This window comes from Nelumbo nucifera, chromosome 4 (genome assembly GCF_055504915.1).
Source record: "Nelumbo nucifera cultivar China Antique chromosome 4, China Antique-T2T, whole genome shotgun sequence".
Lineage (NCBI taxonomy): Eukaryota > Viridiplantae > Streptophyta > Magnoliopsida > Proteales > Nelumbonaceae > Nelumbo > Nelumbo nucifera.
In genome coordinates, this window is record NC_142652.1 from 40,949,037 (window position 1) to 40,972,165 (window position 23,129).

Sequence of the window (23,129 nt, forward strand, 5' to 3'; positions counted from 1 at the left end):
GAGAATGATACAAAATACAAATATGTACAATGCAAATACATGGTTTTTCACTGTAGATGTTGGTATTTGTACTCTTCATGGCTCAGTTCGGGAAGATAAATCCAAGTATATTCAGTACAAATACAAAGGAGCCTCTGAATGAACCATGAATATCTGTATTTCCACCTAACATATTTGTACTTGCGGCTTTGCGGCTTTCTAGAACCAAGCTACAAAGAAGAAACTTGAATAAGTCAGTCAAGTGGTCTCCACCTCTGACACTATTCAGTTTTCACCAAATATTGTTACCGATATTCCATGCATCAAAATCCATTTCATGAAAAAGCAGAGGGAAACAGAACGAAATAGAAAATTGCCTCAAAATCCACTGTTGATTGCTTACAGACTTGTAGTAAGAAATAGAAATTTCATAAAAATGCATAATTATATATTGCTTTTGTTTAATAGATTTAGAAATTAGCATAGATGAACCACACCAGTATAATGTTAAGTCTGTAAAAATTTCAACGGCTCTCTAAACAATGAGCTAAAAAGCTGGTAAAAAACAAAATTTGCCAAAAATCCAGTACGCCTCTAACATAACAAAATAACCATCATGAGGATTGTGAAACAAAAGTTGTGAATGTCATGATGCTGCTATTAAAATGAGGGTTCTCTAATCTGTTTCCCAATCAATATGGTAACTTTCCCCACTAAAGGGTGCTTTTGGTTTGAATTAACACAGTAGATTTAACTATAATATGTAGTGCAAAAACATCACTGCTGCTGGATCGAAGAGGCCTAAACGACTGAGCCCTTGTGTATGACAGAACGTTCATCAGGAAGAGGACCCCCATCAACAGTGTAATGCCGATGCCACAACCTGCATCTGTTACCCATTGTTTACAGTATTTGATGAAGCATCATCATCTATCCCCGATTTGAACCAACAGAACCCTCGGGTGCTGCAGTTGCCATAAAAATTGTGATTAATTAATTGAAGGCAAACATGGCAAACACCTGGTGTATATAGGTGCAGACGTGCAGTTGCCAAATAATTAAAGGTATCTTCATTGAAAGACTAATATGATTTGCACCCTACGCAAGGTGAAGCCAACAAGATCCAATAGAATCTAAGAGACTACCTTTAGGAGGCTCATCTTGAGGCTTCATAGCTGGAAAGAGAAGAACTTCCTGTTCCCAAAGCCCACAAAATGAGTGAGCGCTAACTGGTAGTAAATGCGGGGAAAGCAATGATTGAAAAAATACAAATTAATACATCACACACACAGAATGATGACCTTGATATTTTGTGAATCTGTAAGCAGCATTGTCAGCCGATCAATGCCTAATCCCCAACCACCAGTTGGAGGCAGTCCATACTCCAGGGCTGTGCAGAATGTTTCATCTAAAGCCATTGCTTCATCATCACCTGATTGTCGGTCCTGAAATCATGCCACATATAATTCGAACATCCCCATGCATCCATAAAAATACAATAATTTCTTAGTTCTAGTTCTTTTATCAATTCTCGGTTTTTGTTTGTGGTATACCTTGAGTTGCTCAGCGAATCGTTCTCGTTGTACCACAGGATCATTCAATTCTGTATATGCATTGCAAAGCTATAAATAGCACAGGTTAGTTACAATAAGCAGCATTTACTCGTAAAAAAAAAAAGATTTATCAAGACTAAGAGAATTGAGTCTTCATAGTTCGTACTTCATGCTGATTGATGAACAACTCAAATCGTTCAGTGAGGCCAGGTTTAGATCTATGCCACTTTGCCAATGGGCTCATAATCTCTGGATGGTTAATAATGAACGTAGGGTTTACACATGTCACCTCCAAGAAGTGCCCCACAAGCTGCCAACCAATGAGAAACTGTAAGTCATTCTCATATTACAACAAACATCATTGACAGAATTCGGATGCAATAACTTCAAGTTGGGCACTCGGTGTGTACACGGATTCACCAGGGGAACTAGTTCAGAAAATAATATCACAAAATTAAAATATTTAAAAGAATATACAAATTATACTAGTAATAAATGATTCACTTGCTGAGGTTTTTCTCTTTCAAATGTTCAACCAAGACAATGACAGAATTTTCAGACCAAATTACATGTTAGGTGCTGATTCTAACACTCGAGAAGGTGCTGTTTTCTTTCTTCCATAATTGAAGATACACACTAGGTGGTGTGGAGTCTATCCTTCATCTTTCTTCTGCAATAGGTCTTAAAATATGCCTTTCACTGATTTGGCAGACAACCATACAGCAGCTTAACTAATTTTATTTTTTTCTTAGTTTTTCTTGCCTCTGATGCATCTGTCTTCAACTGTTTAGTTTCAGATTGCTTTCTCTTCAGACCCCCACCCTAAACCATTTTTTATCAATAACAAAAATTTTATTGATAATAAAAATGAGACAGAAGATAATACAAAATTCCCAAATAAACAATGGTACCAACACCAAGCTGCAAGGGGAGGGGAAGAAGGGGAAGAAAAAAGTAGCAATTAGAGAAAGAGCAACTACCCCAGAATAAATGCACCCCAATACAATTCCAATCATTACAATAAACCATAAACTTTGTTGCCTAAAATCTTTTTAGATTTTTTTAATCCATTAGAAATCCCCCATGCAGTATCTAGAACATACACTGTGCCAACCATTGCTCCCCTAACAATTTTCCTTGTTCTAAATGATCCTTCACACCTAGGTGTGCAACTTAGATGAGCTTGGCTTGAGCATTAGTTAAATTTGAATGGACCTGGCTCAAAGGCCTGGGCCAGATGCTGTCTTCTTCAAATCAGATCCCCAACCCGCACCCTTATTGAAAGTTTGAAACCCAAATCAGACCAATTGAAAATTTTTAATTCAAAAAAAAAATTAATCCTTCATCATATAGCCAATAGAAAAAACATGATTTCTTGACTACTAGATATCAAGAGTCAAGATCGATTCAGTGAGTAGCTGATATTTAAGGTCATATTATTTCTCTATCATGATGCAAATACTTAACAAGCAACAAGACATTACTGCAATTAGTGTAACATTGGCCCTTTTGTATAGGGAGATTCTTCCAGGTTTTCATCAACATTTTACCTCTGAAAGTACCATTATTATTGAAAAATATAACAAGGATTTAGGGGTACCTTGTCTAACAAACGAGCTGTTGTCTGCGGAGGAGGACATTTTATATCAAACTTGTTGCAAGCATCCAGCAAATATTTGTTGGCCAAGTCACTTGAAATGTCCTTCGGTATGGAGAGGTTGGCAATCTTCTCCAACTCATCTATCATGTCAATCCTCCTGCAACAGTGAAAATAAAAAACATTGATTTGTAACTGAAAAACTTTTCATTAACAGATCAGAGAAGCTTTATTGATAACAAAAATGACGAAAAATAGAAAATGAAGGGGTGTCCACCAATGTTTTTGGTTTTGTTTTCTAAAAACAATGACAACTACCATCTCAGTAGAAACAATACGGTTTTGCTGATGTGATAGTTGTTTTTGCTTTAGAAAACAAAACCATTCACATTGGCGAACAGACCAGAGTGCAAAAAGTAAACAGAAAAAACCAAAATAGAGATAACAAGAGTTGGGCCCCTAAGCTATTATCCCACAAAATCATGGTCCTATGATACAAAGAAAAAACCCTTTCCAACTGCAATTTTCCTTGTAGTGGTTGTGAGGTTTGACAAAGCTATTCCCAATCCCTGCCAACACAAAACAATATAGCTAACATACCTGAAAGGCGGAGTAAAATCAATCTCTATTGGAGGATTCTCCAACCCATTTGCATGATATTTAATTTTATAGCCACCTGTAAGCTCCTTGATCATCCCTGTTTAATTCCAATTGCAGTGTTAAAACTGAGAAAAAGGTAAACAAAACCTATGATTAAACTAAGACCAGATATTGACAACCCAAAACATGCCCCATCCATTCACTGCACATAGCTAAAAAAACTATGCAGCACTTACCACTTAACATCTTCTCAGTCAGCTCCATCAAGTCATTGTAATCTGCAAAAGCCATATAAAACTCACAAGTAGTGAATTCAGGATTATGAGTCAAATCAATCCCCTCATTTCTGAACTGTTTTCCTATCTCATAGACTCGATCTAGCCCACCAACAACCAGCTCCTTAAGATAGAGTTCAGGAGCTATCCGCATGTAGAGCTTCATATTCAGCTCATTGTGATGAGTAACAAATGGCCGTGCAGCTGCTCCACCAGCAATCATGTTCATCATAGGTGTTTCAACCTGATATTACAAATGTTTTTCTTATAAATGACTTACAAATTATCTTGCAGAAGGAAGATGAAAATTAGTTTTCACAGCACAAAAATAAAAACAAAAAATATGTCATCCTATGATACATTAATGTTGGTCTGATTGTTGCAATGACATGACTTTATACGTCAGATTTGGGAGTGAAGAACAAAAAAAGGCAAGCTCAAATTATTAAAGTAATCTATGACCAATTATCAAGTGTTGTAAATTTATACTTCAAGCCCAAACCTCAGCCTAAAACCAGAGATTTTTGTATTTGCATATCACAGGTTTGGGGAGTAGTTCCTTTCTCATCTCAGAACAAGTGTCGGTACTGCATTATCACATCAACAAGGAAAACAAAGAACTAGAGACAAACCTCCAAGAAGTCAAGATTGTCAAGGAAGCTTCTAATGTAAGAAACAATCTTTGCTCGAGTCTTGAATATTTGTCGAACCTCCCCATTCAACATCAAATCTAAATATCGTTGACGGTATCGAGTTTCCTGACATCAAAATCAAAGAAAAAAATGAGCATTATTAGCTCGATAAGGAAAGGTCAGATTTCTTATTATATATTAATCAAAAGAAAGGGGACATAAAGATTATTTTGCACCATTGGGAATACCTTATTTGGTCTATCATTTATGGAGATAACTCTACCCCCGTTGCATTAGGCCATTACCCATGTTCAACCCAGGTATCTAGAGTCTAGGGGGAGGGTGGGGTGGATATGAGCCTAACCTTTGGCACATTTTGCACAAAATGGCCACTCTCAGACTCGAATTTGTATTCTAATGCTTGTCAGCCTGACATTTTACCATTACACAAAGCACTGGTTACTTTGAATAGGAAAAGCAAAATAAAATTAACACAGGAGTTAAGGAACTCAACATGGACTTCTGCAGCAGCAAGTACAAACATTTTTTGTATAATACCCATTTTGCACATTCCTCCTACTGAGAGGGCACTAGCATAAATAGCACTTAGGCCAATATTTGATCATTAATTGGAGTTCAATTTTAAATAATTGGATTTGTAAATTTCAAAAGTAATTACAAATACCTAGGAAATGGAAGCTTTTATTAGATTACACCTTATTATGCTAATGATAAGAAGGTTTGAGGTTTTAGACCATCCTAATCATCTAAGAATGTGGCTAATTAAACTTTATGTTGAATTACAAATAAAAATGCCTATCCTATGTTGGCTTAGCTGTCAAGATTAAGAAGAGAGTACGAAATAGTACTCTTAAATTGGCATTTGGTTCTCATGGCTGGCCACCGTAGAGAATTTTAGGAAATTATGCCAACCTAGTATTTGATTCTTTCTTCTTCCCTCAAAACAAGAATATGGTGCATATAATATCTTATTGAAAACTTTAACCGCATTTCCTCTTTAAAGTTCCTTTGTGGGTGGGGGAATCATCATGCATGACTAAGGCGGTGTTGGGTTGGTAGATATCTTAGTCACAAACATGACACACTAAAGAAGCATTCAGTTGAGCTCATTAATGATATTTGTGCTTTGAAACACAAATATCATCATGTTATGTCCACAGCAAAATATCATGCTAAGATACATGCAATGGTGTGTTTGCCAACATCACCCTGATTTCTTAAAGGTAAGGTCTTGGTACTGAAAATAAGGCAAAGGAATCAGAAAAAACGCTTCTAAAGAAAGAGGTTGTATTGCATTTAATTCTCTATCCATGCAACGAAGATGAAGTTTAATTTCCTTTTCTTTACTGCACTTTCTAGGTGCTAAAAGATCGCCAATACTCAATATCCCATTGAATATTAGTTCAGTGTACATGGGTTGAAATTGTATATAACTTCTCTCTTCTATCAATATAAATTTGACACTAAATCCTCCAGAGAACTCCACATTGATGACTCTGGTTATTACAACTAGACAAGGATCAAAATTTCATGATGTATCAGGGTGTTTCACCATATCAAGCATATTGCATCATTCCAGTAGCACACCAACACACCTAAATAATAATATATTTGAGTTTTGGGCAATCAGGGGTGGCCAAGCCTAAGACCCCCTCCCCCGGTTGGCTTTTGGTAAAAAATCAAAAAAGGGGTGTGCCTTCGAAACACCCAATACCAAGGTTCATGCATATCAGGTGTATCAGTATTTAAAATCTTGCACCTAGGGGTGCAACTTGAACAGGCTCAGCTTGAGGATCTGTTAAAATTTGAATTGCCAAGACCCTGATGCTGTGTAAATTCTTCAAATTGGGCATGCAACTTGCTCTCCTAATTACAATGGCCAAATTTTCTGTATTTCACTAGCATACAGGGCATCTATACCCTTCATCATAATTACCCAAAAATTCTTATTCTTAAATATGATTTCTGTTTTCAGCCTAACCCCAGGCTACATAACAGAGTTTACAAGAGATGGTCAAAATAGAGTTTACAAGAGATGCACAATATAGCCTAACCCCAGGCTAAATCCATGTATTAGTAGTTTTGCTCTCTGTGCATTAGTAGTTCTATTCAGAAAGAAAAAAGTGCTGGAAAGATACAAGCCCAATTACAACTTAAACCTAAATTCAGGCAAAAATAGACACCTGGTACAGGACGCGAAGAAATTGATGTTCAATGTAATAGGTCTATTTGGGCTTCAAGCCTTCAACCAAAAGCAGAAAAGAACTCCCTTGTATCTTCAATTCTACTCAGTTACCTGAACTCGATTTACCAAATCTTAATATTTAGCTATACACTCCTAGTATACAGGCCACAGCTCCAAAAAAGGGAAGAAAAATGAAGAGAAAATAATGACAGGATGCAGCAAAATAGAACCAACACTACCCAATCAATCAAAAAATCCAAGACTGCACAGGCATCAAAAAAAAGAGTAGATGACCAAAAGCAAATGCCTCATACAACAATAAACCCAAAACCAACCGCTATACACCAGAAAGGAAGCATGTAATCAATGAGAAAGGATCAAAATCAGGATTTATTCAGCTGGGCTAGCCTAATAATTAAAGAGGGGCGCTTAACACGTAAGTATAGTAAATCATCTTTTTTTCATAATTTTATAAAAACCTATATACAAAAGACCCAAGGATAACTGCTATACCACTGTGTCAGAACCAGCAAAAAATAGAACTAAACTTTAAAAACTTGTCATCAACACACATAATAGAATCCCTAATTCATCGTAGCACCATAGATCACATGACTACCAACGAGCCCAAGAACACACAATCTGGATATCAATTGGCCAATTAAGCAACCTATGGCCAATTTTCACAGCAGAAAGTTGGCTGCATGTTTTCTGTTTCTGAGTTATTTGAGTTCTTAAACTTGAGTTTTATTAGTTTTAAGACTTGTTGTGGCAGCTTTGTTTCTAAAACTGATTTTAGATTTAGAATTTCAAATAACATTCACAATGTTCAAAAGCTTCAAGTAACATGACTATTACTACACATTGGGTGGGCGGGTCAGCATATGGTTTTGCTGATTGTCTTCCTAAACAAGAGGCAATAAGGAACATCTCTATTGGGCGGCTTCCTTGAGGAACATGACTGGTGCTATACATTGGTATTTGGTAGGAAGGTCAGCAAATGGTTTGGCTGATTGTCTTGCCAAACAAGGGGCAAATAGGGAACTTCTCTACTGGGTTGCTTTGTGATCTTGCTCTTTTTCAGACTCTTACCTAGTTTTATTGATGTTGTAATCACTTTAAGGGTGGGTCACACCTCACGCTACTCTCTGGGATGCATTTATCAGTATATATATATATATATATATATATATATATATATATATTTAATGAGTAACAAAAATCTTTATTAATGATGTGAAGATTTGTGAAACTTTAGATACAATAGGGGGAGGTAAAATGTCTTAACTCCCCACCAACAGAATACAATGAAGGAAAGTTAAAAATATATTTATCAGTCTATATATATTTTTTGCTAATGACTTCAACTTTCAATTATCCAAAAAAAAATAGAACAAAAACTTCAACTTATATGATATTTTAAGAGTTTGGTTAGGTTACAGTCTTTTCACCTGTGGGTATGAATTTGTGTCTGGCACATCTTCAACAAAGGGAAATGAAGGCATATATAAGGTCCATTAATAATGTCCTCATTAACCAAAAATTATGCCTGTAAAAATGAACTATAAACTTTGGAATCAAGCTGTTGTTCTTAGTCGTGCTTTGTCTGGTGAGGTGCCCAAAATTTTGATCCCTTTTTCCAATGCCTAGTCAAACTTTTTGCTTCTCTGTATAATGCCCAAAAAAACATCTGTATTAAGGTGAGAAGATTGTTTTTTGATGAGTTAAGGTGAGAAGATTGTTGCTAGTTCTGATTCTAGAAAGTCATGTCCTTTTTCTTACTCCCCTCACCAATTCCAATTTTTTTCTTTCTGATCCCTGATCTACCATCATTCAACTTTTACCTTCTTGCAAATTATTTTTTCTTTCCCATTTCCTGCATATGGAAATTTTCCTCATTACTCTAAAATCCCTAAATTTTTATTTACCAGCAGAACTTGATCTTCCCCACAGACAATATTTCTTTTCAAGTATTTAAACAAAACAAGTGCCACATATTGGCAACCCTTTCCTACATCAAATATTATTTACACTCCATGCATACCATGGAATCTCCCTCTAAGAAGAAATTATCTACAATGGAATCTCCCTCTACAAAGAAATATCAACCATATCAAAGTATACATCATAGTTGTCAAGGCGACGCCTAGGCGATTTTTAGAGGTCGCCTCACCCGACGCCAAGGTGTTTTTGTATTAGGTGTTCACCCCCCCACCCCCCCCCCACCCCGCGCACACACGTATATCATTTTATTGGGTTTGAGACTTTGAGTTTTGAACTGAGAGCTGAGAAGAGAAAGCAAGGACTGAGAAGTTTCCATTGTTCAGTCCAAGTCGTCCAAGACCTCCAGTTTCCATTGTTCTTCTTCTTCTTCTTTAAGAAATACTTTTGGGATGAAATAGGGGCTCCGCCGCCTCCTCCTCCTTCCTAAAATCACACTGGTACTCCTTTCTTACTTTTAACAATCCTTCATTTTTTTAGTCTGAAACAGGGTCTCCACCCCCTTAAACACAGTCCATGTCATCCTCTTGAACAACTTATTTTGGGAACGAAACAGGGGCTCCGCCCCCTTATTTTTCTCTTTTCTTAGCTGCACTCTCCCATTTTTGTTGGCCTGGATGCTAACTATGGCATTTTATGTTTTACTCAAATGATTTTATTGCTAATAGCTAGCATACAGGTATGCTGGTTAGTATAAAAAACCAATAAAGTAGCTTAAGAGGGTAGGGATATTTATTTTATACTTTCAAATTCCATCACCTAGGCACCTTGACAACTATAGTATACATGAACAGAGACATGGATAAACAAGCCCTGTCCTTAACATTTGGTCCATGCCAATAGACAGACTAACAGAAAATATGGTGAAATTTTACCCTGCTATTTAAGAAAAGTACTAATTGGTTCAATTCATTTTTTTAACAAAAAGAAGATGGAAGAAAGACAAAACAATCAATGTAACTGGGGCATACTTAAAAGGCATTCCTTGAAGAAGTTTAGTACCTGATCCTTTAGGATGTATTTTTCAGGATTCCTAGCACTCCCTGGCATCCATTGAGTTTTCTGCAATCCATTGAGAAAACAATTTATATCAATGATAGCCAGCCAGTCAAGAACATAAGCCAGCCCATTCCTATGGAGAACTAATTCTCTGTAAATATTTATCACCTTCATATTATCATTATCTGCAGATTCGGCACTATCTGCACTGGGAGAATTGTTCACCTTCCCACCAGCTTTTCCTTTTGTACCACGAGAGAATGTCTGCCTGGGCATCATATGAAGACAATGGGATAGGACAATAAATCCCTTTGGGAAAATACTTAACTCTCCCCTTTTACTCTTCCCTGTAGATGAAGAACCAAAATAGTAAACAAATTGATACAGAAGATTCGTCTAAAATAAGAATAGACATGACAGTTCATCTAATGCAGAATGCCACCACAGAACCTCACTCAAAGCAAAATATTTGCATACATAATACATATTTACAGGAGGTTAGACTACAAAAAATCAAGGACCCTTAAACAAGATAAAAACCATAGCACAAAAGGTCATAGAATAGCTCAAACTATAATATCTTATTATAGGCATCACTAAAATTCCTTAGAAGAAGCTGCTATTCAGCACTTGGTCTTAAATTATTTGCACTAGTCACAGATTGACTAAAAATATTCAAGAGGAGGTCCCGGAGTGCCCAATTTTTCTGATGACATAGTATTAATTGATGACACTAGTAGGATTAAATACAAAATTAGCTTTATGGACAACTGCATTAGAAACAAGAGGTTTTAAAATAAGAAGGATTAAAATAGAATATATGCAATGTAAATTAATAATAATAGAAGTGCAAATCAGGTACACATAGGATTAAAGACCTCTAGATAACTAAATGTCACCTCTTCCTACCATGGTCCAATAAGTCAAAAAAAAAAAATGAGAAATCGAGTCGCCCATAAGAGCACATAGGCAAAATGGATGGGTGCATCCAAGTCTCATCTGGCAAGGGAATACCACTTCAACTAACAAGGAAATTATATAAATTAGTTGTAAGGCCAGTGCTTAGATGGATGAGTGGAAGACTAGAAAGGACAGGATTAGAAATGAAGCCAATAAGAAGGAACCTAGGAGTAGCTCCAATAGGTGATAAAATGAGAAAAGGTAGATTGAGATGGTTAGGTCACGTGAATATAAGGCCATCTACAGCATCTGTTAGGAAAAGTGATCTGTTAGAAGTTGAAGAGGCTAGAAGAGCTAGGGACAAACCTAAAAGGACTTGGGTGGAAGTAAAAATAAATGATTTAAGCACCCACAAATTAATGATGGATATGGCACTGAACACAACAGAATGGAATAACAGTATTCATGTAGCCATCCCCATATGGTTGGGACAAGGCTTGGATGATGATGATTAATTTTTTGTTTTTTTAAAGCCATGATGATAATTCACTGAATGCTGGATGAGTTCCATTTAATTTAATTAGACTACAATACCTTGGGCTTTCAGTTAAGTCATCACCTATGAATATGTCCAATAAAGTTAAGATTTGCATTTTGCATTTATTTTTTATCAATAGATTTGCATTTTGCATTGATACAAGATAATGAAAAATACAGGATTCCACAAAAGTAAGATCAAAGTTGGAAAAAGATAATGACAACAATGATGACCAAAATTTGTCTTTTTCCATTTTTACATGATATACAGCCAGCTTAAACTTCGATCTCCATTTTTTTCTTTCGGTTCATCTCTCTTCCCCATGGTTGATTCCTTTAAGATTAAACCATATTAAAGTCCCAACTGCCCAATGAAGACCTAGAATCATCAATCTGATCCCTACTCCTGACCAACAATTCAGTAATCACATGGAACTAGAAGACAAACAAAATAACCAATATAGCCAAAACTCAATGGTGGTTTTCTTTCTCCAAACAAATTCAACAAGTCATCTGATATAATCTGGTCAAAGGGGTAAATATGCCAGAAAGGTATGATACCAGAACTTTGACCAATCACCACCACCGTGAATTTTGATGAATGCTATCTGATTGGTTACTACAGTTGTGATACAGGCTGATTGGTTATTTCGTTATCAATTTTTGAGGTATCATTCCTTTACGGTATCATAGTCAGACTCTATGATAAAACTCTATATAAATGCTCTTGGATGTTATGAAGGTTTTTGGAAGACATTCCAAGATATTGACCACTGTCACATGTGACACCTAATGAATTGTGAAACCACCAGTATTTTAAACAAAACACCAGTTGATGTGATGTTTTGTTTTTTCTTTCAAATACCGGTGTATTCGCATTTAATCAAGGGTCTCCATAGATTTAAGACGGAATATTTTCCAAGGAAACTAAAGAACAATAAATATTATCCTGAAGGTGTAACTTATGTGTTCACAATTTCTTAAGAAAATTCAAGTGTTTAACTGTAACCCATTTACCTGGAAATCCAGACACACCAACAATATCTCCCCGCTTCACACCAGAATGAAATCTAGAAAACTCAGCTTCATCCATGTCAGAGTTCCTGCACAAAAGCAAATATATCATTTTTTATTAGTAAAGCAAATAAACCAAGTTAAAGAATGGCATGAAATGACTCTCCATGACTCCATCCAAAACCAGCATCTTCAATACATTTGTGCAGTATTAAGAAAGATCAAGGCAATAATAGAATTCTGACCAAATAATAAATTGAGAATTATGATATATTCTAGCCATTTTACCTTCAAAAGTAACATCTATACTATAGAAAGCTGATACTTGCATTGGTTTCTGTGCACGTCATGGAAGTTAAATTCAAATATGCATTCAAGCCTACCTGTTACTTAAATGGGAAATATTCTGTTCATAAAGTGTTTATGCAATCTTTTTCTTAAAGATGAAATCCTTTAAGGAAAGGAAGAAGAGAAATGGAAACATCAATGCAAAAAGAGAAATCCTTCACCAAATTATTGTTCTTAAGAATTTAAACTCAAGATAAGGCAATGAAGGACATATGGTGAATAAATAAATATGGCATCAGGTGTATGTGATTCAAATGAAAAATAAGGCACAGAAACCCAACTCTTGCAACAAAACCTGCCAACTTGAGATAAGGATGCAAGGTATATGTTAGGAAGCCAACACGAGTTTGCAAAAGAAAAAGTACACTACTAAGCATACAATTTATAATGTAATTTTATAGCAATATAATTTATACAGGTATAGCAGGAATACTAGATTTTCCAAGTCTTATAACAATCAAAATCTGATCGAATGGCTGTAATTCATCCATGCAACTTAGGTTCCTATCTCCCTAGAACTGAAGAATATAGAGGTACAAACCTACAAACAGATTCCATTCAACTAAAGTCACAAGAAAGATTATTATTTCCCCAAATCAGTGACAAGATTGATGTTATTCGTTCACAGGCCAGGCTTTGCCTCTTTATTAATAGAAAATGTCCAGGCCCAAGCCAGGGCCCAGCCCGAGTGCCTGATCATCAGTTCTAGATCTTGAACCCGAGCCTAGTTCTTATATAAAGAACAAATTCCAGGCCCAGGACTAAAGCCCAGCCCGAATAGGAACAAGTATTTTTTATATATTACCAATATATATTTTTATTTACTAACATATATAATATTTTTAGATACTAATAATAATATATTACTAAATGCTAGTGTATATTTCTTGTATATGCTACTAAATGCTAATATATATTTTTCATATATATTACTATATACTAATATATATTTTTATTATATATAATATTAATGGGCTGAGCTCAGACTGGGCTTATTTACAAAAGCCTGGGCCAAGCACGAGCCCGCAGCCAAGCCCACCAGGCTACTCCTTGAGGCCGTAAGGGTGAAAACAGTCATAAGCAAGGATCAAAATTTTGGGAACCCTCTTTTTTTAATAAAAAAATATAATTAAAAACATCCCAAAAAACCAATTTAAAAAAAAAAACTAAAAAAATAGAAACATGCATGGTTTTTAGTACCGATACGCCTCTGCCAATTCACAGGACCATATCGATACTTTGAACCTTGGTGATAAGACAGTAAGTAACTACGTAGGAAGAAATGAAAGTCCAGCTTCACCCCGGTACGTATGCTCCCTAATAATAAGAAGTGGCCATATTGACTCCTTCCCTAGCTAGACCATCTGCAAGTGAATTAGCAGATGTAGAAAACCACCTGAATGAGATATCAATATGTTTTCCATCAAATAGACACATATACATGCATATACATGTATATATATATATATATATATGCCAACTAAATGAAATAATCCAGAGAATGAGAGTGAAAAGGGGGGAAAACAAAAATGTGGTGACTAGACAAGAGAAGGAAAAGCAGGTAATGAAATAATTAAGTGGTCCAAATTCTAAAAATAATGCACCAATATTTCTCAAATCATTACAAAAAACATATCCATTGTAGAGACAACATATGCTGAGGACAAAATAAATAAATAAATATGTACACAACAAAAACAGGAAAACGAAATCCAAGGCAGTGATAACAACAATAAACATCTTGAGAACCTTGCATCAACCATGACTTGAACTTTAGCACCATCGCCATGTAGATCATAAAAGAATAGCTTTGAAGAAGAAACTCGTTTGACCATAATCCTCCCTTGCATAAGAGAATTTTATCAATATTAGGTGGGAGAAATTTGGGGAACATATAAAGAATACCAAAAAGAATTAAAAACATCTTGTCTTCTGTTTAGTACCAGCCAAAGAAATTGTGACATCCTCAAGATGATCTCCATTGCCTAAGCCTCCATACTTCTCAATATATTCTGGGATAGACATTGAAATAAAAAACTTGTGAGGGTATGGATTCCTCCCAGCTACCTTTTGGGATGCAAGCACTTTCAACCTATTTTCAAAGTATTGCTGCAGAAAAATAACAAAAATAAGGTCATTCAAAAGAAGCTACAGCAAATATCTTGTGGAACTTCTCAACAATAAAAACACCAATAAAAGCATTAGTAAAGAAAGCATGCCTTTGGGTCCATTTCTTCATCATCTTCCATGTCAGGCTTTTGAACCTGAGAATTCGAAGTGGCAGCAGCCTGCAAATGATGGATTGGCTAAAATATGAAATTGAAATACTAGATAGCAAAACTATTAAAATGGATATTATGTAATAATGCAAGACTTATGTTCATAATCATGCTTAACATCAGAAAAAAGATGTAACACATCCAGAAATAATAGTTATGCACATATCAAGATCTCAAGCTTGTCTACCCAAGGCAAATACTAAACAAATAAACTGTGCACATGATTTGGGTTTTGTATAATTCAAAAAAAAATTATCTTCTCATAGAAAATATCAATTTCTTAGTAGAACACTAGGAATTTAGGAAACATCACCTTTAATGAAACTTGTATTGTTAGATTCAAAATGTCAACACTTTAACATCAAATGTTATGATATCCTAATTTAAACATAACTCTACAACAAGAAAGATTTGGAATCAAAAAGAGAAACATAATAAGCAAGCCTAGGTCCCTTTACCAAACAGTACCCATATACAAGCTTCAAATGGCCACCTTCAAGAACAAAATTTATGAATGTAATACATCAGAAGAAATAGCTTCTATACCACGGAAGGAAGCCCAATAGAATTAATTTTTGTCAAACTCTCCCCTGGCCAAGCCATCCACAAAGGAATTAGCTGCAAAAGGGATCCATCTAACAAGATGTTCACTCTTGAAGCCAAATACACTATGATAAATACTACTCTCTGATCTCTAAAAGCACTTTCCACTCCCCACACCCCAAGGAGGCCAGGTCCTAAGGGATTAACCATCAAAGTTGAATTTAACAGCTCCATCAAGAGGAGGGCCCCTATCCTGCAGCATGTACATCGAAGGGATGATGAGTATGCCCTGCCATTACTGGGAAACCAAGAACTTTAACCGAATCATCCATAACCAATATCCAGCACGAAACATAAATCATGATCACCATTATAACAATCTAAAATGTGGTTAGATTTATCGAAAGAAACTTCAACCCCTCTTTCATTTTCTAGCAGCATTTTCTTGTTGATATTGGGATTGTTTGGTGATGGATCCTTATCCACCTACTAGGACAAAGAACATTTGTGAAGGAGCACCTGAACTTTGATTCTTTAGAGTTTCTTTTTTTATCAGCAACAATCTTCATTCTTTGGTGTACTATGTACATAGGAAGAGAGTATCTCTTGATCTCTCAATAATCCTCAGATGCAAAACATGATCATTATTTGACCTCGTTACCATCACAGTGCCCAATCAAACCAAGGAAGATAAATAATGTTTCAATGGGGCCGTCAACAGGCCAGATTGAGATCGAATAATGCTTATATACAAGTCTGGTACTCTGGTCCAATTAAAATTCACAAACATATCAAATGCAACTGATTGGATTTGAATAGCACTTGAATTGAATTCCAATAAATATCATTAACAAAAAAAACTAATTTCTACGTACAACTTACCAATAGAAGCAATATATATATATATAGTCAGGTCACTAGCAGCCTTAATTTTCTTGGGATTAAGGAATCAAAAGATGGCAGTTCATAATGGATTAAGGTCACTAACAGCCTCACAAGTTGACAGAACTTCTGAAGGTCATCACTTGCGGGGGGATTCAAGGCCTAGTCACACAAATCACAGGTTGAAGAATGCACTTGGCTTAAACTGAAATGAGGAGGAGCGGGATTACCTGGTTGTCATTAGCTGGTTTCAGAATGACAACTTTGAAACATGTCTGAGGCTTTTTAATAGAGAGGTGAGTACTTTGACCTCCAGAGTAACCGACTAAACATTTCCTTCAGAGGACTCCAAGGTCTTCCAACACAACGGCAAAAAAATCTCGCCATTATTATTATGGGGAATAATTTTTCCGTGATAATGTGTGGATGTATTGCCTTACTAATCTTAGGGCCATGGATCCACGTTCTCCTTCTCCATATTATTATTATTAATGAACTTTCCTTTTTCGTTATAGATTAAAAAGGGTATTGTAAAATTGAGTTTTTTTCACACATTCAAATATTGTCTTAAAATGAAATTCTAAATTGCATGAAATATGCAAATTGCAACTTGCATAAGAAAGGCGGAGAGAGCAGAAAAAACAAGAGCACCTTTTTCTGTTTTTCCTCCTCTTTGAGCCGTCTTTCTGCTTCTTTCTGCCTCATCTTTGCTTCTCTCTTGAGAGCACTGCAGAAGTTTTGTGAAAATCAAAACCCATCTAAGAAACAGCAGGAGAAAGAAAAAAATCATCTAAAATAAAAAGAAGATAATTGGATGTTCCTTCTGCTTTACTTTTTGCTTGGAGCTTCGGCTGGAGCCGGAGAAGAAGATTCAAGCGAAAGGTCTGAAACAGCTTTTGCTGTTGCTGCTGTTTCTTCCATGGATGCCCCCGGAAATGCTTCTACTGTTTCTTCAACGCCACCGAAACAGACAAATACAGAGTGAGTGAGAGAGAAGGGCTGGGGAGAGGAAAGAGAGGTTTAAGAGTTTATCAAGGATACGGGTAGAGCTAGGGTTTGGAGCTCTTTTTGTTTTGCTATTATAAGATGGAACTTTTCATGAAAAATGAAAAATCCAGGTGTAATTTTTATAAATCACGTGACAATAATATAACTCGTTGGGTTTTGCTCCGGTTGGACCGAGTCCGCATCTGCTCACAACGAAAGACTAGTCCAACGCGTTCTAAAATGAAATCTGGATTTGCTCCTCACGTTTCGCACCTCACACCAGCCTCACAGTCCTATCTCACCGGCAGATCTGGACTCTCCAAAATATCTGTATACGTACATTTTGCAGACATGGTGGGTCAATGAATCCATTCTCATGGTGAAATGTACGGATACATATCATGCCAGAAGCGTGTTGGAATAGTTTTTATGAGCAGATCCCTTTTTAGTTTTATTGGTTGCGTTTGGAAACGCTGCAAATGGAGTGTAAATCCCGGTTCAGGACAAATTTGTACTCTAGTTTACATTCGATTGTCTTTGGCAATATTATATTTATGCATTGACAAATGACATGAAAATACATTTTCTAATGCATATTTACATTGATAATAGAATGCAAAAGTACATCAAGTAAATTTGCATTCAAGTGGGCTTTTGATAAAAAATGAATATGCTTTATTGGACTTCGTATTTGTATCCATTAAAGCTAAAAGTCTTGGTAAGAAAGTAAATTTATCGGTGCAAAACTAACCCAACTTTACAATTTATATAGACCATTTTACACTCTACATATTTGCATTCACACTTACTTGCATCATTTCCGAACACAGCCATCAAGCTCATCTCATGTTATAAATAAATAGTAATAATTATTAATGAATATGGTATGTGGCTTTTAAAGTTTTAGACAACCTCTAGTATATTAAAACAAAACTAGCTACGTCAGTGTGTCTCTCCTTTTTCCCCCTCTCAATTCAACTCAACGTATTCATTCATTGCCTCTCTTTCCTCATACCATTTATAGTTCTTTAAATTTATGGCTTCATTATGGGTTCTTTTCTGAAGGAAACCATCCAAAATCTAATAATGCCTCCCTCTCTATAGAAACCTTACAAACTCGAATTTCATAATCATAACAAAGATGGAAACTAATGAGGGGACATGTGGATGCGAGATTAGGTCACCTCATATACCTCTATAAAAACTTTACAAAGATGGAATCTAATAACACCTCCCAAAACTCGGCATTTGTTGTCACCTTAATAGGCCAGGTCACCTCGGCTACCTCGGCAAAGACCGAGGTCTAAGTAGCTTGGGATGGCCTGACCAGTTGAAGTAACATGTAGCAGACTTCTAGAAGAAAGTCAGCTGCCTAAGTTCTTCGGGATCATGTCGTACGACTGTAGGTCTTATCCATATCCCACCCAGACCGAACGGACCCAATAAGCCTTATCGGCTATCACAAAGTCCACCTCCTACTACGGAACAGACTCCTAACAGCACGCATCGGGGATCTCGAAGGTGTTTCGTGAGACCTACGATAACTCCTATATAAAAGCATCTACCCCGATGACACAAGGTATGTGCGATTTATTGTTCACTGGACACTTATAAGACTTGTGTCAGTTTAAAATGATCACATCCATTGGACTTTGGAGATAGCTAGGGTTAGACCCTAAACATAGCCAATGGGTGTTTAGAAAAAACACTAAGCCTGGACCAGTTTCTAGTTATGCATTGGACCTTGGAGATAGATAGGGTAAACTGAAAATTTGCATTTAACCCCACACTTGATTATGATACTATACTAGGTATTGGACTAAGTTGTCTTTGATGTGCCAACTAGTGAGATCCATCAAGGGTCAAATACTTGGGCATGTTGTGACTGTTCAGGAAGTTACTTGAGTAGGTGATCATAGTGATAGGATTGACCCTTTTGTTAGACAAAGTGAATATCAAGCTTAACACTCTATCTAATGAAAAGTTACATTATCAGTAGTGAATTTCAATTGTATTTGAAATATGATTTGCAAAATGTGTCTATATGTTATATTACTATTTTATGAAAAGGATTTGCAAAAGGTTTTAATACCGGGATTCATCCGATCAGAGAGAGTAAAACTACATTTTGCAATCAGGGAAGAGGTTTTGCCTTATGGGCAATGTTCTGGTGATTATGGGCCAAAACGTTATGTTTAAGAGACCATTACAATATTGATTATTTGATGGGCTTTATTTTATATAAGTCTATTATCCTTGGGTCTTCATAGGGTTGGTGAATCCAATGATCATTTAGGGGTAATTGTTGGGCCCAAATTGAGTCAAAGTTAATTGGATTAGGGGTTCACTACTATGAGCATTGAATTCAACCTAACCTCTTTCAAAGGTAGGGCTAAACCCTTATGAACTTGTGTAAGACCTTTGTGAATCCAAGGCCATACAGTATTTAGTCTCAAAGTGGCCATGCAACACCTTGGGATGTGACCCATTAGAGAAAATGAGACTAAGGCCCATTACTAATATGATTAGTTAAATGATCACATGACAACATGTGACTTGGGTGAGAATGGGCATGGATCTAGGTATGGAGTATCTATCATCTTAAGAGGACAATTCTTATCAATTAAAGATAAAGTCCTAATCTAAATTTGATTTGGATCAATTTTTAATTAGATTAAGAGAATGTTCTATATAAAGGAGAAAGAGGGGAGAGTCTAATTCAGTTAATTCTCTTCACTCTCTTGTTCTCTCATCTTCTCCCGTGCCTCCCAAAAACCCTAATTCGACCTAGCATTGTTAGGGACTGATTTCAATCAGGGTATATCAGGTTCACAAAGCCAATTCAATCCAAGCAAGTAAGGTTTTTAAAACTAAATCAAACAACGAACCGTTCAAGGGTCCAGTTCCCGAGTCGAACGATTTGACCGTTTGAATTGAATGGATGACCCATTTTGACAAAAAAATACAAAATTTAAAAAATAAAAATGGTCAAAAACTGTTGGACTATTCGAATGGTTTGACCACCTAGGTCAACGGTTTGGGCCAAAAAATGGTTATAGGGTAAAATGGAACCAATTCCCAGTTTTTTGGTCTAACCGTCTGGTCCAGTCCAGTTTTGAAAACGTTACAAGCAAGTTGGAGAATTGTTTTTGCCGAAACGGTGTTGCTGAATCGATTTCACATACACACTATGCCATCTTCAATTGGAGGTCGGTTTTTTGGCTTATATTGGGCGTAAACTACCACTATAGGATATGCATTTTGTGGTATCCATATCAAATATGATCAAATTTAATTTGGGTTTCAAATTTAGTTCAGTTCAATGCAAGATCGATCCAGAAATTTCAGATTTCAAAATTATTAAGAAATCGGTTTCCATGTTGGGTTACAAAATTTTTATAAATTTGGTCAGCCACCAAACTTGGTTCGGCCATGTCAAACCTAATTTCTAACCCTTCCAAGCAAGTCTATGTCTCTAGCTTCCCTTTTAGATGTCAATCTTTGTATATTTGAAATAAACCCCAAAATACTTTAGACTTAGTACAAATACATATAAAATAATACAAAGTACAAGGTTTTGCACTCTACATATTTGTATTTGTACTCCATCCAAACTAAGCCTTAGGGATGTTAACATTTGAACCCAAGTACTCACAATCACAAAGACCTTTCTTATTTGACCATTAAGCCATTTAAATGATTTAATCATTTTTCTTCAATTTAATATTTGAATGCCTATTACAAGTTATGTAAAAGGTAATATTTACAAAACTTAAATTATAATGAAAAGTTTTGGACGTTATTATTACTACTACTACAATTGAAAATCAAGTTTTTAGAAAACATACTCCATTTTATTTATTTATTTATTTTGGGAGGTGGGGGGAAGAAAAGTCCCATGGGTAGACCTTGGAACAAACCTAGGAATTGCTGAGGTCAAAACTAACCCTAGAATTGATCTTTAATGAGTAGGTTCAAGGTTTTGCCTTGGAATCAAACCAAACCAATCCATGCTCATCCCTTGTAAAATGTTTTCCCTCAAGGATAACAGAAAGACAATGTAGAGTTTTGGGACCAAAAGGTGGTGTACTTAGGGTCCTGTTAATGAATATGGATTTCGTTCTCACACCATCCTTACAACACTTCAGCCGTGCATTTGGAACATCTCCTCGTGCACGAAACATACAAGGAGATGTTCCCAATGCATGGCTGCAATTGTTGAGAGAATGGTGTGACTTGTGAGGATGAAACTCTATCATGTTAATGAGTGCATGCAAAGCGACCCATTTACATTTACAAATAATAAATACACATTTCTTTTATTTCTTCATTTTGGCTTAATTTGGAAGGAGTAAAAATGCAAATATGTACAATACAAATACATACAAATTAATACAAAAACAAGGTTTTGCACTCTACATATTTGTATTTGTACTCCTTCCAAATGGAGCCTTTAAAGCACAAAAAATCATTAAGGTTATGTTTGGTTGCAATGCAAATAAATTTGCACTAATGCAAAAGTGTGAAAATGCAAATGATTTGAGTATAAATACTGATTTATTTTTGTTTCAAACTTTAACTTACAAATGAAGTAAACTAAGACATGAAGCAAAATAAAGCATGGTTTTCAAAATTGGACCGGACCAGGCGGTCGGACCGGGAACTGGTCACTTGGTCGATTTCATTTTCCCCAAAACCGTTGATTTTGGTCAGCAAACCGCTGAACCAGCTGGTTAATCGTTCGAACCGTTTGAATGATTTTGACTGTTTTCCAATTTATTTAATTTTTTTTTTATTTTTTTGTCAAAATGGGTCGGCTATTTGAGTCAAACGGACGGACCATTTGAACTAGTAACCAGACTCCTGACCGGTTCGGTCACCAATTTATTTTTAAAAACCATGAAATAAAGTAAAAACTCAAAACAAAATTAAACAAGAATTTACATTTATTTCATTTAATTTGCACTCCTATGCAATTGTACTGCAACCAAACACAGCATAAAAAACTTTCTAAATTAGCCTTATTTTTGTTAATTCAATTCTACATTTGGATTTGGGTCATGAAGCCCAATATAAATGGTTATGCAATAATATATTTATAAATTATTTGAAACCAACCCACCCAAGCCCGAATAAGCTTAGCTGTAGAGAACTTTTAGCTCGAGACCAGTCCAAGATGTATTGGGTTAAGTTCGGATCGGTCTTAGGTTGGTAAATTTGAATTGGACCAAGATCAATCTCCAGGTTTGCACCTTTAACCTGAAAATTAATGAATGTACGGTAGTCTTGATTTTTTATTACCAAGTGTAGATAGCATGTGAAGTTGGTATGTTTGTGTGGGTGTTGTGTTTCAGTTTCAATTTTCAAATGGATCAATTTCTTTTGTGCAAAATCATGTATGGAGGCAAAGTATCAGATTGGGATGGGAAACCGTTTCCATGTTCACTTTGGGAGGGAGAAATTTAACGAGCATTTGCTTTCATCCGTTAGAGATTAGAGGAGGGATTGGGAGGATGGAACCATATAAAAATATGATAAATCAATAACAATGATTTTAAATTTAGTAATTTCATTTTAATTTTTAAGATTTATTTAAATTTCATTTAAAAATAAAAGCTATTAAATTTAAATTCATTTTATTAATTTAAATTCCATTTAAATAGATATCAGTTTAAAATTACTTACTCAGCTTTTGTAAAAGGGATATATGTGCATAAGAATTTGACCACTATCTCTAGGGTTGCAAAATACAACTTGATTGTGATGAGACTGACTAGAATAGATATAACCCAAAAAT

At 35.7% G+C, this 23,129-nt stretch overlaps 1 protein-coding gene across 1 annotated transcript; it reads right to left on the reverse strand.

Annotated features, from left to right (window-relative positions):
- Nucleotides 1-481: 481 nt before the first annotated feature.
- Nucleotides 482-17,403, reverse strand: ATKRS-1 (lysyl-tRNA synthetase 1). The gene is made up of 17 exons (XM_010277982.2): nucleotides 17,178-17,403; nucleotides 16,997-17,072; nucleotides 14,861-14,929; nucleotides 14,585-14,750; nucleotides 14,391-14,484; nucleotides 12,297-12,382; nucleotides 10,011-10,189; nucleotides 9,846-9,905; nucleotides 4,637-4,762; nucleotides 3,966-4,248; nucleotides 3,730-3,826; nucleotides 3,133-3,289; nucleotides 1,699-1,842; nucleotides 1,533-1,601; nucleotides 1,281-1,424; nucleotides 1,125-1,173; nucleotides 482-944 (listed from the first exon to the last, which is right to left on the reverse strand). The coding sequence occupies exons 1-17, from the start codon at nucleotides 17,264-17,266 to the stop codon at nucleotides 910-912; spliced, it is 1,923 nt and encodes a 640-aa protein (XP_010276284.1). The 5' UTR covers nucleotides 17,267-17,403; the 3' UTR covers nucleotides 482-909.
- Nucleotides 17,404-23,129: the final 5,726 nt, after the last annotated feature.

What these genes read in the sequence shown, in the direction of transcription:
- ATKRS-1 (XM_010277982.2), bottom strand. Translation starts at nt 17,266, where the DNA reads ATGGAAGAAACAGCAGCAACAGCAAAAGCTGTTTCAGACCTTTCGCTT. An exon ending in ATGAAGAAATGGACCCAAAG is followed by an intron (nt 14,751 to 14,860) that starts GCATGCTTTCTT and finishes ATTTTTCTGCAG; the next exon opens with CAATACTTTGAAAATAGGTT. An exon ending in AATACATCCTAAAGGATCAG is followed by an intron (nt 4,763 to 9,845) that starts GTACTAAACTTC and finishes TTTTGATGTCAG; the next exon opens with GAAACTCGATACCGTCAACG.